This window comes from Aotus nancymaae, unplaced genomic scaffold, assembly GCF_030222135.1.
Source record: "Aotus nancymaae isolate 86718 unplaced genomic scaffold, 86718_ANA_hifiasm-v0.15.2.pri h1tg000008l, whole genome shotgun sequence".
Classification (NCBI taxonomy): domain Eukaryota; kingdom Metazoa; phylum Chordata; class Mammalia; order Primates; family Aotidae; genus Aotus; species Aotus nancymaae.
In genome coordinates this window covers 14434514-14452564 of record NW_026988419.1, presented here as the reverse complement: position 1 = coordinate 14452564, position 18051 = coordinate 14434514, and the positions used below count along the sequence as shown (strand labels likewise).

The 18051-nt window shown below is 57.2% G+C and overlaps 1 protein-coding gene across 2 annotated transcripts in view; it reads left to right on the top strand.

The window, feature by feature from the left end:
• Positions 1–18051, top strand: part of SPEG (striated muscle enriched protein kinase) — a 59830-nt gene that overhangs the window by 9762 nt on the left and 32017 nt on the right. Inside the window, exons 2-6 of one of the 2 annotated variants that reach the window (XM_012445972.3) lie at positions 190–279; positions 362–698; positions 3500–4797; positions 6795–6938; positions 7290–7472. In XM_012445972.3, coding sequence (XP_012301395.3) covers positions 190–279; positions 362–698; positions 3500–4797; positions 6795–6938; positions 7290–7472 — 2052 coding nt within the window. Of the gene's footprint in view, positions 1–189; positions 280–361; positions 699–3499; positions 4798–6794; positions 6939–7289; positions 7473–9593; positions 17497–18051 lie in introns of those variants that run through there. The other variant, XM_012445971.3, reaches the window with a different exon arrangement.

Below are 18051 nucleotides of genomic sequence, written 5' to 3'. Positions count from 1 at the left end.
TGGCATGGGAGGGGTTATCCTGAGCAGCCCAGGCTGGGCAGGGGATGTGGGGAGCAAAAGAGAGGAGGTGCTGGCAGCCCTGCCAGTGAGAAGATGGAGCCTGCTGTTGGCGGGGAGGCAGGAGGCGACAGGGAAGAGTTGGAGGCAGAGGGAGGAGGGCCCTGCCCACACAGACCCCTTCTTCTCCAGACTCAGAGACGGCTGAGGATGACATCAGCGATGTGCAGGGGACCCAGCGCCTGGAGCTTCGGGATGACGGGGCCTTCAGCACCCCCACGGGTGAGCTCCTGTGGTGTACAAAGAGCAGGCAGGAGGGTTTCCCACAAGGGGTGCCTCGGTCTCACGGTGCTCCTTTCTCTAGGGGGCTCTGACACCCTGGTGGGCACCTCCCTGGACACACCCCCGACCTCCGTGACAGGCACCTCGGAGGAGCAAGTGAGCTGGTGGGGCAGCGGGCAGACGGTCCTGGAGCAGGAATCGGGCAGTGGGGGTGGCACCCGCCGCCTCCCGGGCAGCCCAAGGCAAGCACAGGCAACCGGGGCCGGGCCACGGCACCTGGGGGTGGAGCCGCTGGTGCGGGCATCTCGAGCTAATCTGGTGGGCGCAAGCTGGGGGTCAGAGGATAGCCTTTCCGTGGCCAGTGACCTGTACGGCAGCGCATTCAGCCTGTACAGAGGACGGGCGCTCTCGATCCACGTGTAAGTAACGGCCTTACCTGGGCCCGCACTGCCCCATCTCACCACGCTGTCCTGCGCTGCCCTCACTGCTCCGTCAGCCTTCACCCATCACCCTGCCCCATCCATCTCTCTGTGCACTTCTTCACCCCCTGCTGCCATTCCATCTTCCCACACTGCTCCCTCCTCCTCCTGAGCCATCACCGCCCACAGCGCCCTGCTCCCACCTGTCCTGGCTCACTGTGCCATCTCCACGGTCTCCTGGACCTTTCTGTCCCTTCCTTGTCTCCTCCAAGATCTTCAGTTTCTCAGGGGCCCTCTTCTGCCTCACCCATTCAGGCTCCAGTTGTCCCCAGGATCCCTCCCCCCAGCCGGGGGCCCCCTCCGTGCCTGCTGTCTCAGCAGCTGCTGCCTTTTCATCTCTGCACATTCCTGTTCCCATGTGGGCCTTTTTCTGGGAGGAACAGAACCTTTCCACACGGCAGCTCCCGGGAGAGCAGGAGAGAGCAGGGGAGCAAGCGAGCAAGCAGGAGAGAGAAGAGCGCGAGGTGGCTAGGGGCAGATGGGGCGAGGGGCCTGTGAAAGCAGGAGGCCGTGGGCTGGGGGTGGCAGGGGGCTGGGAAAGGGAGGAGCTGGCAATGGGGCCAGGCTGGAGGGAGGGGGGCACTGAGGGTGGCAGGGGTCTTGCAATGATTTCTCTGATGGAAAACCCCTAAGTCCCCGATGGTGGGGTTCAAGGTTGTCCCGGGAGGGGGTGTGAGGAGCGGAGGTGTTGGAGAGAGGCACTGGAGCCATTTTTGGAGATCTGGGGTTGGCAGATACAGGAGGAAGTGCTAGAGTGGAAGAGGGGAGTGGCTGAGGATAGAGGTACTGGGGACATTTGGGGAGCTGAGGGGGCCCTGGTTTGTGATGGGTATGGGTGTGGGGGGCAGGTACCTTCATGGAGGAGAAAGAAGGGGCCTGGTGGGGGAGGCTGTTTTGAGGGTGGGTAGAGTGGCTAGTGGTGGGCAGGGGAGAGGGCCAGGGCCCGGCCAGGGCCAGGGAGAGGCTCCCTCGGCTTATCTTGTTGGCCTTACCCGGCACTCCTGTGCCCTGGACTCGCCTTTCCCTCCCTGCCTTTCTTTACCAGGCCCCAGCCGGAGCCTGGAGTTGCTATGGCAACTTCGGAGGAACCCATTTCCTTAGTGATGTCTGTGGTACAGAGCCTGGCCTGGAGCTCAGAGCTGCCGGCAAGAGGCCTCCTCTGCTGTCCTCAATTTATCTCCAAGCCTCACCCAGTTCCCAGAGGCCCTTCCCTAGGGACTCTGCTGCCCTTCCCCTAGAGTAGACACTGCCTCCCTAGAGGTGGCCGGCTGGGGTTTCTGTCCTGCAGGGCACTGTGCATTGCCACCACCCCTTTTAGCCCCAGTCAGAGGTGGGTCTGTCGTATGGGTGGCTGACCCAAGTAGGCTAAAACATCCTTAACTCAGACCCTGAGAATTGCTCGTGGCTGGTACCCCACTACTTGTCTTCCCTTCTGTGGCCCTGGAAACCCAGACACTTTGGAGGGAGTAAGGGCTCAGAATTCCGACTACCTGGGTTTCAATCCTAGCACCAATAATTTCCCAGCTGTGTCACCTTGGTAAGGCACTTAACCTTTTTTATGCCTCAGTTTCTTCATCTGTAAGTGGGGGTGATCACAGTTCCTACCTCACAGGGCTGTTGTGAGCATTAAATGACTCAGTGCATTTTAAGAACTTGGTACAAGCCTGGCACACAGGAAATATTCAATGAGCCATTTTACAGGTTTTTATTAAGCTCTCTCTGATGTGTCAGGTATGATAATACATCTAATTCCTTTCTTTCTTTCTTTTTTTTTTTTTTTTGCTAATCTTTATGTGTGATGTGCCCCCTCACCCCCTTGAGGGTCCAGATGGGGAAAACAGACCCAGCTCTTGGGCACCAAAGCTCTGTTAAATGAAAGGGATACTCTGGGGTGACCGTCTCCTTCCCTCCTCCTCTTCTCCCATACTCCCTATTCAGGCCCACTTAGTATCTATTTCTGAGCTGAGTTATTTCAGAGCATACCCCTGTGGGGGGCCTTCTGTGCTTCTCAGGGGGATTTCCAAGCACTCAAGATAGCTTTCCCAGGGGAAGCACAAGGCAAAGGCCTATCTTGGGGGCAGATTGAGCAAGGGGACTAGGAGCCTGGGCATCCCGTCACCACCTGCTGTGTCCCATCAGTGCTGGTGGTGGTGGCAGGGATGGGCTCAGGTCTACACAGCAGCCAGGGAATCCTAGGGATAGGCCACTGCTCCCCAAAGGCTTATGCCAGGTCCAGGAGGCTGCTGCTTGGCTTCTAGGGGCCACCAGGAGGGGGTGTGCCCTGCTGAGGATGGGCAGGGGTGTGGGGGCCAGCTGGGGGCTGGAATGAGTGGGAGGCTGCATTCCTGAGGGCGCCCCTCCCCACCCCACCCTCTTGTCTTTCCTCCCCAATTCATCCTTTGGGTCCTAAGCCTCATTCTTTTCTCTCCCTCATGCTTAGTTCTGTTTCCGCTGTTTCTCGGCTTCCAGGGCTGGGGGAAGGAGGCTGGCCCGAGTCCTGGGGCTGAGTCCATAACAAGACCCAGCCACTGGCCCAGTCTTGTGGTTCCAGAGCCACCAGCCTCTCCCCCAGCACCTGCTCTGGCTGTGCGCTCCTTGTGGGGGGTGGGGGGCAGGAGGATCTGGCCCATGTCACTCCCAAGCCTGCCCAGCATGCCCACCACCCAACCCCTGTCACAAGCTAAGGGTCTAGGAGGGGAGGCCCACTGAATCCTCGACCCCTCTCCGTCTTGGTTCCGCAGCAGCGTTCCTCAGAGCGGGTTGCGCAGGGAGGAGCCCGACCTTCAGCCTCAGCTGGCCAGCGAAGCCCCGCGCCGCCCGGCCCAGCCGCCTCCCTCCAAATCCGCACTGCTTCCCCCACCGTCCCCTCGGGTGGGGAAGCGGTCCCCACCGGGACCCTCGGCCCAGCCCGCGGCCACCACCACGTCACCCCACCGCCGCACTCAGGAGCCCGTGCTGCCCGAGGACACCACTGCCGAAGAGAAGCGGGGGAAGAAGTCCAAGTCATCTGGGCCCTCCCTGGCGGGCACCGCGGAGTCCCGACCCCAGACGCCTCTGAGCGAGGCCTCCGGCCGCCTGTCGGCGCTGGGCCGCTCGCCTAGGCTGGTGCGTGCCGGCTCCCGCATCCTGGACAAGCTGCAGTTCTTCGAGGAGCGACGGCGCAGTCTGGAGCGCAGCGACTCGCCGCCGGCGCCCCTGCGGCCCTGGGTGCCCCTGCGCAAGGCCCGCTCTCTGGAGCAGCCCAAGTCCGAGCGCGGCGCGCCGTGGGGCACTCCCGGGGCCTCGCAGGAAGAGCTGCGGGCTCCAGGCAGCGTGGCCGAGCGGCGCCGCCTGTTCCAGCAGAAAGCGGCCTCGCTGGACGAGCGCACGCGACAGCGCAGCCCGGCCTCGGACCTCGAGCTGCGCTTCGCCCAGGAGCTGGGCCGCATCCGCCGCTCCACGTCGCGGGAGGAGCTAGTGCGCTCGCACGAGTCCCTGCGCGCCACGCTGCAGCGCGCCCCGTCCCCTCGAGAGCCCGGCGAACCCCCGCTTTTCTCTCGGCCTTCCACCCCCAAGACTTCGCAGGCCGTGAGCCCTGCCGCCACCCAGCCGTCCCCTCCGAGCAGCGCGGGGAAGACGGGGGACGAGCCTGGGAGGCCCAGGAGCCGCGGGCCGGCGGGCAGGACGGAGCCGGGGGAAGGCCCGCAGCAGGAAGTTAGGCGTCGGGACCAATTCCCGCTGACCCGGAGCAGAGCCATCCAGGAGTGCAGGAGCCCCGTACCGCCCCCCGCCGCCGATCCCCCCGAGGCCAGAACGAAAGCCCCCCCTGGTCGGAAGCGGGAGCCCCCGGCGCAGGCCGTGCGCTTCCTGCCCTGGGCCACCCCGGGCCTGGAGGGCTCTGCTGTACCCCAGACCTTGGAGAAGAACAGGGCGGGGCCCGAGGCAGAGAAGAGACTGCGCAGAGGGCCGGAGGAAGACGGTCCCTGGGGGCCCTGGGACCGCCGAGGGGCCCGCAGCCAGGGCAAAGGTCGCCGGGCCCGACCCACCTCCCCTGAGCTCGGTAAGGCGTCAGGGAGGGCTGACAAAGTGCCTGGATGCGGGTCGGGATTGGGTGCGTTTGGGGAGATCAAGACTGCTCAGCAGGAGCTGGGGGTTGGGGGTTTCGCCTGGACCTGCTAGTCAGCTGCAAGGGTGGGTTTGCCAGAGAAGGCACGAACACAGGGTGGACTTTGAAGGATTGTGAAAGTCCTTGTGCTAGGACTGCCACTGGTGAGGCCAAGTGTGACTGTTGTGATGGAGGCTGGGTGGGGCTGAGATGTGAGCTAAGACTGGTGCCCAGATGCCCGCCATAGCTCCCCTGGGTCCAGTGGCCCGCTAGGCTGTCGTATCAAGGACCTCTAATGGATGAATGCACTGGTGGGAACTTAAGGACCCCCTCCATACCCCCAATCCCTCTGTGCAGGAGAGATGGTAGATGGTCTCAAATAATTTGCAGATCCCTGTTACAGACACTTTTTGGGCCAGAGAACTCTACTCTGCCCCTCCCACCTGGGCACCATCCCCTGACCCATGTGTAACCAGGCAGCCTTCGCTTCTAGCCTCCTCACCCAGGATTACACCCTGCATGGCTGAGCTGACTGTGGTCCCTACACATGCCTGCCTGTGTGTTGTCTCCCAACCTTCCGAAGGGTGATGACCAACATCACCAACAGAATACCTCTGCACCCCACCCCTCATCCTGCGCATCATCTCGAGGCCCATGCCTGGAACCAGGCAGAGGAAGCCGTCCTTGACCCACTTCCACGGCTCCTCCAGGATAGATGCCTCTAACTGCTGCTCCTGGGAGACCCTGCCTGGATCTCTGTCATTGCACTCACTACTCTGTGTTTTTCTTCATCAAAATTGTTTTGCATTCAAGTATTACCACCTCAGAATCTTTAGAGATAAGTAGGCCCCTGCCCATCGTCCTCCTGGCCACCGTTACTGCAAACACACAGCCATGTGCCAGCATTGTGTTAACTAGGCCCTTATTTCATTTCACCCTTCTCCGTATTGGTGGCTCTCGTGAAAGCATTTTTAATGGTCCTGGCCCCAGGTCAGGGGCCAGATCCTCAAGGCGCACACGAGGCTGGCCAATTCACGAAGTCAGTGAAATTTGTCTTTTGCCATCCTCTAAATGTCAGCTTCAGATGCTCTTATCCCCTCCATCTTACAGATAACAAAACTGAGGCTCAGAGAGTCTATCTCATTTGCCCAAGGTTTTGTAGGTAGAAAACAGCAGAATTGGGATTCTCACTGCTTTTTTGGCTGTGTACATTGTCCTTTATCTAGCTTACAGAAAGTCAGAGTTGGAGAATGCCCAGAGATCCATGACAATGGAGCGCTATCATCTCTATGTATGTATGAGCTTCCTGTAAGCAAGGACCACATCAACCTCCCTCTAGTGTTCTTGGTACCCATACAGTACTCAGTATGCCGAGAGTACAGGGTCACTGTTGGGTGAATGGATGAAGTCAAAGCTGATTTTTGTAGGCCTCTCAGACCTGCCTGCCATTCCCTCTTTTAAATTTGATGGCTTCACACATTTGACAGTTCACCTCGTGTTGGCCTGTGACACCACTGTTATTGCTTAAATCTTGGGCTGCTATTAGCTTGTCCTCTGTCTACTTGGAAGTTTGCACAATCTTGTGCACCTCCGAGTGCCTTGCCAGGGCCTGGTACACCATACACGATGACCGCTGTATTGAAACTATACACAGTGCAGTCCTGTCTTCCTCCAGAAGCCAACACTCTAATTGCGGATGAAGCTGAGGAACAGCCAGACTAACATGGAGTCAAGGCTGCCCTGGCCTGTTTGAGAATGCTCCTTCTGACTTCCTTTGTTCCCTGTCTAAGGACATTCAGGAGGCAGACCCTCTTCTCCCTGAGTCCCTGCTTTCTAGAAGCCCCTCTGTCTGGGTTTGGCTTTCTAGGATACAGGCTGCCAGGGCTCCCTCTCTCCCCGGTCATCCCTGCAGGGATCATGGCCCCTTACCCCATTACCCCTGTGTCCGGCAGAGTCTTCGGATGACTCCTACGTGTCCGCTGGAGAAGAGCCCCTAGAGGCCCCCGTGTTCGAGATCCCCCTGCAGAATGTGGTGGTGGCACCAGGGGCGGATGTGCTGCTCAAGTGTATCGTTACTGCCAACCCCCAGCCCCAAGGTGAGCTCCAGCGCTGGGCCAAGGTGAGGTGAGGTCAAGGTTGGGAGGGGGCGTGTGAGAAGGGAAGGGGAAGTTCCCCTGGACTCCTCTGAGGGAGGGGTGGGAAGGAGGGGAACTATCCCCTCTGTGGGGGCTGCCCTGACTGGTGTGTGTGTTCAGGGACATTTCCTAGGACCCCCGAGAGAATAGAGGGCAACCTGGGCTTCCGGAAATGAGGGTGGACTCCTCTGAATTCCCTGGGGTTCTGAGAGGAGAGGTTTGGGCTCCTGTGTGTTGTGTGGGGTAGGAGTGAGAGATTCTCGGTGGGTGCCTGTGGGCTGTGGCGAGCTGGGTCCCCATGCCTCCCCACAGTGTCCTGGCACAAGGATGGGTCAGCACTGCGCAGCGAGGGCCGCCTCCTCCTCCGGGCTGAGGGTGAGCGCCACACCCTGCTGCTCAGGGAGGCCCGGGTGGCGGACGCCGGGAACTACACGGCCACTGCCACCAACGAGCTGGGCCAGGCCACCTGTGCCGCCTCGCTGACTGTGAGACCTGGTAGGGAGCCCGTCAACCCCGGGGCTGGGTGGGGGCAAGCCGTGACTCTTCCCTGTGTTTCCGAGGCCCCAACCCCCAGCCCTTTCCACTCTCAGCCTTGAGCTCCGGCTCCCCGCCAGCGTGCACAGTCCATGCAGTCCCTTCTCTGTATTGGCGCTCTGGTGAAAGCGTTTTTAATGGCCCTGGCCTCAGGGCAGGGGCCAAATCCCCAAGGCGCAAACAAGGCTGGCCAATTCATGAAGTCAGTGAAATTTGTCCTTAGCCATCCTCTAAATGCCAGCCTCCCATGGCATTTCCCTGAACAGGGTCCTATGGGGAAAGCAAATTGTCCTTGAGTTTCTGAGAAAAAGAATCTCTCCGCTCACAGTGCTTAAGAGCCACCAGGAGCCTTCTGAGATCATTTCCCCTGTAAGACAGTCCCCCCCTCCCAGTAAAAAGAGATGCTTTCGAGTGCTACAAGCCACCTCCCCCCTCCTTTTCTTGAACCCAAAGTCGTAAAAAGGGTACAGCAAAGAGCACCTCTCAGGGGCTGGCAGTGCCGAGGCCGCCTTGTTTTCTATTTTTGTGAAAGCCCTTACTTGGTGTCAGACTACTTTCTTTGGGATTCAGCCCAGTTTCTTTCTGGTTCAGCTGGATCAGTGTCGGTGTGCATGGCCAGTTCAGCTCATTCAGCTCGCTGGGCCTGACAACACCCTGGGCCTGGGGAAGTGAGGATGGTCAGGGGGCGCTCCTGGAGGAAAACACACTCAACCCTCAAAGGGGTTCCCATTGGGTGACCAGATCTGGATCAGAAGACCTAGGTTGGGGGACAGTGCGGGGCAGATGAATATAGTGCCGAGGACATCCGAGCAGTTGCTTTGCTTCGTGTTCTGGGATGCCTGCGCTGAGAGTTGTTGGCGCCCTGAAGGAGGCTGGGATTTAGACCGGCACGGGGAAGGCAGGACATGCCAAGAGAGGGAACAGCACACGCTGTTCTGTCCCTTTCTTCCACGAAGGGCTGCAGGAGACAAGATGGCAGAGCCTGTGTGCCCGGCCCAGGGCCTCAGCACCTGCATGGTGAGGGCGTTCTTGATGGTGTCTGATCACAGTCTACAGTAGAGCCTTTGGTTGCACCATCTGGCTTGTGCAGGTCTTGCATTCTTAGCTGCATATCCCTCCCAGGAGCCCATTCTCCGGGCTTTCTCCTTCTCCTACCCCCCCTACCCCGCTGAATCATGCCCGTCCCTCCACCACATGCTTCCGTCCTTCCATCACCTCTGGGATCTGCCTTCTGACTCAGCTCCCAGCTCCCCTGAGGGGGCCCAGGCCTGGCTCCAGGACTCCGGTCAATACCTGGCTTGGGCTGAGATTTAACGAGGGGTGGGATGGGGGGTTGCCCCGATTCTGGCTCAGGGCCATTTGGGAGCCTTTTAAGGTTGGAAAGGCAGCTTGGGGCGAGGCAGCTGTCAGCCCTTGACTGGGAGTTCTGTTTTTGCGGCATAGAACCTCCTGAGCTTTAGTTTCCTCATTTGTAAACCAGAGATAATGACACCGTCCTCACGGATGAAAGCGAATGTGTGAACGAGCTTTATGAACTGTAAAGCTGTAGACAAATGTTAGTTGTTAGCGTTATTAACGGGTGATGTTGTGTACAAGAGTTCAGGTTTCTCTGAGGATCTGGGAAGTGTCTTATCCTTCTCTGTCCCTTTCTTCAGCCTGTCTGTGCCTGGGGACTCCACCTCTCCCCTGCAAGGCCCATATCCTGCACACCTTCCATAGTTCCCAGCTCCTGTGTTCTCGACTCATCACAGCATCTCTGCATCTCCTCTGCCCTGGGGAGCCAGAAAGCCTTCATCGCATTAGTTTGTTGCACCAGGCATTGCAGCAAGAGAGCCACCTCCTTAAGTCAGGCTGGCTCGGGAGTCCCAGGGGACGGAGGCCTGTGGGTCCAGACTTGCTCTGGCTATTGTAGAGCAAGCTGACTTTCTTACCCTACAAGGCATTGTTTAGTCCCGAGTGGCTGGACAGGAGCCAGTGGACCTGAGAGCAGCAAAAGTGGGCGGAACCCAGGGGGTGGCACAGACATCTGGCAAGGGGTGGTCCCAGGCCTGGAGTCTGCAGGGAGTGAGGGGTGGGGTCAAGGGAGTGCATCCAGCAGTGTGCCGGTGGGCCTGGTGGGGAGCAGGTAGAAGGAGACAGTGGGCAGTGTCTTGTGGGAAGAGGCCTGCTTGCAGCCACCACCGTCTCTTGCTCCTCACCCTCCTCCTGCCCAGTGCCATGGTAACCAGGGCTGGTTGCCCAGTCCCCTCTTGGGGTCCACCCTAACAGGGCCTGCTTTTGAGGGCCCACAGATCTCAATTCCTGGTTGGGAGCCATGGTAACCAGGGACTGGATAACTAGAGAACGTAGCCCCGAGGGCAGTGGTTTAGGGGGCAGGGTCTGTGCGTGCAGGACCTGGTCCTCACCAGCTCCCCAGGTCCCTCCCACCCTTTCCACCCCACTGAATCATTCTGCTGAGACCGCAGCTGTTCTCCCAAAGCGGATGTGTGTATTGGGGCGGGTGGCTAGGGAGTGTGAGAAGCAAACCATTCCCCACCGCTGGCCACATCCATCACACAAGTATTTATTGAGTGCCAACCAGGTGCCAAGTGCTACGTCTCTCTAAACAGTTTCTTCTGTTTGAAGAGTGCCATAGACTTTCCCCAAACCCTCTCACATCTCTTCCTTGGCAATAACATTGTGCCTCACATATCCCTCAGAGGGACGTGTGACAGGTGGTAACATTCCCATTTTGCAGATGAGAAGACAAAAATGTGGGTAGGAAAGTGAGGTAGAGCTGGCACCAGGCCAGCAGCCTTTATTTTGCACTTGCAGTCTGCCTAGGGATGTTATCAGCAACAAGCAATTTAGGGTGATGGAAATAACTGCCCATGAAGCAAATAAATTTAGTGTGGGGTGCAAATAAAAATACATGACCAGGCCGGGCACGGTGGCTCACGCCTGTAATCCCAGCACGTTGGGGAGGCTGAGGCAGGCGGATCACTTGAGGTCAGGAGTTCCAGACCAGCCTGGCCAACATGGTTAAACCCTGTCTTTACTAAAAATACAAAAATTAGCCAGGCATGGTGGCAGGCACTTGTAGTCCCAGCAACTTTGGAGGCTGAAACGGGAGAATCACTTGAACCTGGGAGGCAGAGGTTGCAGTAAGCTGAGATCGGGCCACTGCACTGCAGCCTAGGTGACAAAGTGAGACTCTGTCTCAAAATAATAAATAAATAAATAAAACATGACCAATTAGCACTTATTGAGTGCTTCATATATACCAGGTCCTGTGTTAATTGGATTATTTCGTTTAATCCAGCCTTATGAGATAGGTTCTATTATGCCCGTGTTACAGATAAGGAAACTGAGACTTGGAAAACTTTAGCAAATTGCTCTCCAGACACAGTGGTTCACACCTGTAATCCCAGCAGTTTTGTCTTGAGCAGCATTGATTAATAGACGTTTCTGTGATAATGGAAATACTCTATACGTGTGCGGTCCAGTACGGTAGCCCTAGCTCACGTGTGGTTAGTGAGCACTGGAAATGCAGCTGAGATGACTGAGGAACTGCATTTTAAATTTCATTTCATTTTAATAACTGAGCATTTAAATAGTCTCAGGTGGCCAGTGGCTGCCTTCTTGGGACAGTCAGCTCTAGGAGCTTAGGGCCAGTTGGAGGCTGGAGCTATGACTTGAAGCCCTGTCTCAGTCTCAAGCCTACACTCCTAACCATGACACTATCCCATCCCATCCCCCTTTTCTGTTGCTCTGAGGAAGTTTGAGGTTGAGGTGGCACTGAGCTCATGAGCTCACTGGGAGGGCACTGGTGATGCCCTCTGTGGGTGGGTCAGATTGGGGGCTTCCTCTCCTTCCTCTGTTGACGCCCCACCTGTGACACAGCTGTGGTCCTTCTGTTTCCTTGCAGGCCTGGCGTGAGCACACCCAGCTTCCCCACCATGGGCCCTGGCAGGAGGCCCTCTGGGTGCTGGCCAGGAGGAAGTGGGGTTATGGGAGGCCCCATGGGCCTGGGCCTCATCCTGCCACCTCCAGTCCTGCCCTCAAGTACAGGTCTCCTATATTTGAGTTCAAGATTCTAGCATTTTCCAGCCAAGACCCTGGCCTCTTCATTGCACCTTAGCTGGTCATGGTTTTCTTGGCTGTAAAGTGAGGATCATCATACCACCCAGGCTACCTACTCAGTGAGATTCCCGAGGGTCTGTGAGGAGGGTGAGTTGGCTCAGGGCATTTGGGCCAGAGGATATGGCTCATCGAAGCCCATTTTCGTCCCACTCATATGATCGACACGACTGCAGCAGAAAAGAGGTGGTTTATTGGGGGCCATGAAAACAAAAGCAAAGAAGAAAACCGTGGCACCTCTGTCAGTCCCTGTCTTCTCTTGCCCCTGGTCTCTGGCCACCTGTGGCGTAGTTGCAGTTTCTCCCTTGTGATGGCAGTGGCTGCGATGGGGAGGATGCCACATGGCCCCCATCGTCAGTCGTTGATGGGGGTTTGGACAACACTGGACAAACTACTGTGGCATGGTCCCCTTACCCAAACTCAGCCCTCCCTCCACCCTCCTGCCTGCCAGAAACAGATTTGCTTGACAGGTGGCCTCCCTGAGGCTGGTACCTAGAACAGGGGCCATCACTCACAGCCTGTCAGAAGAATGGAGAGCTCATTTACTGTTGTTGCAGCCTCCTTCTCTCACCTGAAGCAACCTAACATAACCATATGTAAGAAATTAGGCCAGGCAAGGTGGCTCACACCTTAATCCCAGCACTTTGGGAGGCCGAGCTGGGCAGATCATGAGGTCAGGAAATCGAGACCATCCTGGCCAATATGGTGAAACCCCATCTCTACTAAAAATACAAAAAAAAAAAAAAAAATTAGCCAGGCATGGTGGTGCATGCCTGTAGTCCCAGCTACTCAGGAGGCTGAGGCAGGAGAATTGCTTGAACCCAGGAGGCAGAGGCTGCAGTGAGCCGAGATTGCACCACTGCACTCCAGCCTGGGTGACAGAGCAAGACTCTGTCTCAAAAAAAAAAAGCCGGGTGCAGTGGCTCACACCTGTAATCCCAGTACTTTGGGAGGCTGAGGCAGGCGGATCACAAGGTCAGGAGTTTGAGACCAGCCTGACCATAATGAAACCCCGTCTCTACTAAAAATACAAAAATGAGCCGGGCATGGTGGCGTGTGCCTGTAATCCCAGCTACTCAGGAGGCTGAGCCAGGAGAATGGCTTGAACCCGGGAGGCAGAGGTTGCAGTGAGCCAAGATCATGCCATTGCACTCCAGCCTGGGTGACAGAATGAGACTCATCTCAAAAACAAACAAACAAACAAACAAACAAAATAATCACTCCTGGGGCTAGATCAAGCTGATCATGTGAAATGCTCTCTGACAGCTTGTGCATTTTGAACCAAACCTGAAACATTTTCAGTCCAAGAGGAAACGTTCATGTCAGCACCCTGTGGAAATGCCCACCTCCTGAGCAGACATGCCCTCCTTTTCCCTGACTTTTCCGCAGTGGGGTTACCATAGCAGACATTTCAAGAAATGCCTGTGGAGGACCTGCTGAAATAGTGCATGTGGAGGGCCAGCTGGGAAGGGCCAAGCCGCAGATGAATGCTGGCTAACTTGCAGCATGTCAGTCCCTTCCTCAAGAATCATAAGGAGAGGAAAGCCATTTATGGGCCAGGTGCGATGGCGCACACCTGTAATCCCAGCACTTTGGGAGACCAAGGCGGGTGGATCACTTGAGGCCAGGAGTTCGAGACCAGCCTGACAAACATGGTGAAACCCCATCTCTTCTAAAAAGATAAAAATTAGCCAGGCGTGGTGGTGGGTGCCTGCAATCCCAGTTACTGAGATAGGAAGGCTGAGGCAGGAGAATCACTTGAACTTGGGAGGTGGAGATTGCAGTGAGCCGAGATTGCACCACTGCCCTCCAGCCTGGATGACACAGTGAGACTGTCTCAAAACAAAAACAAAAATAAGCCAAGTGCAGTGCCTCATGCCTGTAATCACGGCACTTTGGGAGGCCGAGGCGGGTGGATCACAAGGTCAGGAGTTCGAGACCATCCTGGCCAACATGGTGAAATCCCATCTCTACTTAAATACAAAAAATTAGCTGGGCGTGGTGGTGCATGCCTGTAATTCCACCCACTCAGGAGACTGAGGCAAGAGAAGCACTTGAACCTGGGAGGTGGAGGTTGCGGTGAGCCGAGATCGCGCCATTGCACTCCAGCCTGGGCAACAAGAGTGAAACAACTCCGTCTCAATAAAACAAAAACAAACAAACAAAAATTGTGAGGAGTCCCCTTTGCCTTCGAAGTAAAGGCTGCACACCTTCAGGTGGCCTCTGGCATCTGCACCCATAGGGCAAAAGGAGCCAGAGGACTGAGATGGGCCCTCAGGTGGCGGTGGGAGGCATCTGCTCACACACTGGGGTGCCCCACTCCTTACTTCTTGACCCGGTTTTATGGGCAGACAGTTGACCTACAGTCCTCTGCACATGTGCCTTTTGCTTCAAACTTTTCTGTGTGCACTTTCCTCTGCCTGGAATACTTTTCCCTTTTCCGTGCAAACTCCAATTCCAATACCGCCTCTTCCTTCAGTTCCCTCGTTCTCCCCGGGCCAAAAGTCATCTCCCGCCTTCTGTACTCCCACACCCCTTATCTGTTGCTCTCTTGCCACCTTCTACTTCCTGCTTGCTCTTAAAGTTGCTTGGTGTATCTGGCTTGTCTTCCGCACCACCCAGAAGGCTCCTGAGGATATGACCATGTCTTTGCCACTCCTTAGCACTGGCAGCTGTGCCTGGGGCCCCTCTTGGACAGTTAGGGGCTGTGTGGACTGCGAGGCTGTATGTGAGGTGGCAGTGGGTAGGCAGAGACCCCCATGACTTTTCAAGCCCTTGAAGAACCTGGGTGAGACACAGAGGTGAGGCTAGGCATGACGCCCAGCCGCAAGGGTCATGAGGCTTTGCCTGAGGGGAGCTTGGGTGCGAGACTGGGGAGCAGTGGTCCTCAGAGTGTGGCCCCCAGACCAGCAGCAGCAGCATCGCTTGAAAATGTGTTAGAAATGCAGGTTCTTTTTTTTTTCCAATAAGCCTTTTCCACTCCTAAAAAATGCAGATTATTGGCCCCAGCCCCGACCTACTGAATCAGGAATTCCGTGGGTGGAGCCCAGCACACTATGGTCTAAGGAGCCTTCCAGGTGATTCTGATGCACAGAAAACTTTGAGAACCACTGCCATAGAGTTAGAGATTGTGCCCAAGATGGGAGGTCAGATCGTGCCGTGGGTAGCACACGGGCTGTGGAATCAAACCTCCTAGGTTCAAAGCCTGGCCCTAAGGTTTAATGGCCTGGTGAAGTGGAGCTCAGTGATACCACCTCTTAGGGCTATCCTCCTCCCATAAAGTCAGCAGTGGTTCCTAAGCTTTCATGTGCACAAGTGTCACCTGGGGTGCTTTTTAAAAATTCAGTTTCCTGGGCTGGGCACGGTGGCTCACGCCTGTAATCCCAGCACTTTGGGAGGCTGAAGCAGGTGGATCACGAGATCAAGAGATCGAGACCATCCTGGCCAACATGGTGAAACTAAAAATACAAAAATTAGCCAGGTGTGGTGATGGGGGCCTGTAATTCCAGCTACTTGGGAGGCTAAGGCAGGAGAATTGCTTGAACCCAGGAAGTGGAGGCTGCAGTGAGCCAAGATCACGCTACTGCACTCTAGCCTGGTGACAGAGTGAGACTCCGTCTCAAAAAAAAAAAAAAAAAAGCAGTTTCCTGACATTTCAGAAAATCCAATTCGCAGGCTGGAGTAAGGTTGAGAAATCTATATTTTAAATAAGCCCGAGGTGGTCCTGATGTGAGCAGGTCAAGTATCATTCTGAGAAGCCCTGATGCAAAGGGCCATGTGTGACACCTTTTATGTACTAGATAGTCACAGTGGTGGCTGCAACTCTGATGTGAGAACACATCAGGGGACATTGGAACAGTTGGGGCCGGTGGATGTGCTGGTCTGAGGAGAGAGAGTTCCCTGTGTGCTTCCTTACACCAGCATTTTCATCAAATGAGTCTGACCTGAGAGTGATGTTGAAAGGGCAGACAGAGCACTGGGAGCCAGCGTGAAGGGGCGGTACTTCCGCAGCGGGTTGTTCAGGGCCAGTGAGTGTCTGTGCCTCTTAGGTTTGGGGGGGCAGCTGCTCCCTCCTTCCTGGCTGGTGTAATTGTGCTTCCCACAGTGAGAGTTGGGCTTGTGGGTGGAGCAGGGCTGGAATGTCAGGGACTGGTTCCAAAGTTGGTTTTGGCAATGCGGCCGGGGAAAACTAGGTGGCACCAGGTTCTGGTGTGGAGCCTCAGGAGTCCTCCTCCATCAGCCTCCTTGGTCACTCACTTTTGGAGGTATGGAGGGGCAGGGACTACTGCCTTGTCCGGAAGAGACCTGGGCTGCTCTGATAGTCTTTCTTTCCAAGGGGCTTGAGGACGGGGGTGTGCTTGGTGGCTGGGTGCCCTCCAGCATGCTGTTCCCCTGGCCACCACCAGGGGCCTCTCTTCAAGCCTTGGCGATCGGGCCTTCAGCTTCGCTCTTGCTCCCTGGGCCCCTGAGCCTCCTCAGCACGGTCCAGCCTGGAGGTGACCTGGAGCAGGACTCTAGGCTCCACGGAGGGGTAGGACTGCCCGCCTGCGGGGCCATGCCTGTGATCTCAGCTTCAGTGGCCTTAAGCACCAAATGCCATTCTGCCTTCCCTCCCCAACCCTACCTCAAGACAGCCAGCCTGAACCGTGTTATAGGCCCCTCCTCTGCCCGGCCCCCAGCCCTCCTTCCTCACTGGCCATGCTGGGAAACACAGGTCATGGCTTAGGAATGTGACCCCGGGCAGGGGTGAGGTGACAGGAAGAGGGAGAAGGACATGTGACCCCTGCTCAACAGCCCCCTTCTCTCTTGCTCTGTGTCCAAGCCCCTTCCCCTGTGTGAAGTACCGCCCCTTCACACTGGCTCCCAGTCCCCCACGCTGACCCCATGCTTCCCCAACCCAGATGCAAATGGGTGCTCATGATAAGGGGCCTTTTGGGGGAGCCAACCCCCGCTATCCTCCCTAGTGGGGCTGCTGAGTGACAGGCAAGTTGCCAACAGGTGTCCTGGCAGAATAGGTAGGAGCGCTGCATGTGGGCTTAGTGCCCTGGGGTGGCTGCCGGCCAGACCTTCCATGGCCGGGATGGGGGGGCAGAGGCAAGATTCTGGGCCCCCTCAGGTTCTTCCCCAACCCCTGGGAAGGAGGGCAAAGGTCTTACAGTCCTGATTTTGGGGGCCAAAGAAAACAGGTATGGCCTATCTCTGTAGTATTTGAGGCACCTTAGCACATTCTCAGGTCAGGGATCTTGGTGGTTTAGTCAGAGCAAGGGGCAACCTAGGGAACAGTTGCCACGGGCACCTCCTTTGGCAGACCTGTTGGAACGAATGGGTCAGGGCACGCATCTCGAGCGGCACAGTGCAGTGCCACCCCTCCCTGTCTTGCTAGGGGACAGAGGCCCCACAGCTTGAGTCAAGGTGCCTCGGAGGGGGCTTTGCTCTTGTCAGGTTCCGGAGCTGTAAGGAGAGGAAAGGCAGATCCCGTGGGTGGCTTGGGAGTGAGCAGGGTGGCTAAATCCAGACAGCCGCACTCCGCCCTCCCCTCTCCCCTCTCCTCCCCCTCCACGACAGGGCCTGGGCTGCCTGTGGTCTCGGCAGGCACCACCTTCCCAGCCAGCTGCCTGCCTGCCTGCCTGCCATCCAACCTCCTCCTTCCCCTCCTCAGGCGCCTTCCCCTCCCCCAGGGCCTTCTCTGTGCAGGGCCTGAGCTGGGTCAGCCGAGTGAGTGGGGCTGGGCAGGCTGGACAGGCCCAGCTCCTGCTCCCTGGGGAGACACGCTGGGGTGGGTAGTGGGCAGGCAGCAGGAGGGCCTGGTGCCAGGGCAGAGCCTTCAGGACAGGCGCAGGCTGGGGTCCTTGTGCAGAGCCTCAGGGTAAGTTGGGGTATAGCCCTGCTGGGGGCTTGGGGTTGGGGGAGACCTGGGGGGAGAAGCCAGGGGACTGTGGCAGTTTCATGTCTGTATTTGGCAGTCGGATAGGAGCCAGCTCAGCTAGACTGGGCCCTTGGCCAGTTGCAGGGGAGGGCGTCAGGGCCCTGGGGACACCCCTCCCCCAAGGCCGACTCTGGTGCCCCCCTCCTCCCCAGCCTGAGCAGCCCTTTTCTGTGCTTGATTCCAGCTCTGCTTTCCTTTCCTTTGAGCATTTGGGGGTGCAGGCTGTAGGGCTGTGGCCAACAGGTGCCCCTGGGGTTTCTGCAGCAGGAAGCTGAGAAGGGAAAGGGAAAGGGGGAGGGGCAGGCTAGACGGTGCCGCTTCATTGGCCCTGGACCGAGGTCAGGATGTGACTTGTCTGTGGTGCGTGCTCCTCTGCACCAGGCCCAGCTCGCCTAGAAATGGGCATCCTAGCCATGCTGCTCCAGGGTTCCACAGACATGCATGCCCTGCTTTTGGAGCCCGCAGCTGGTGGTCTAGGCCCCTAGTCCATGTCAG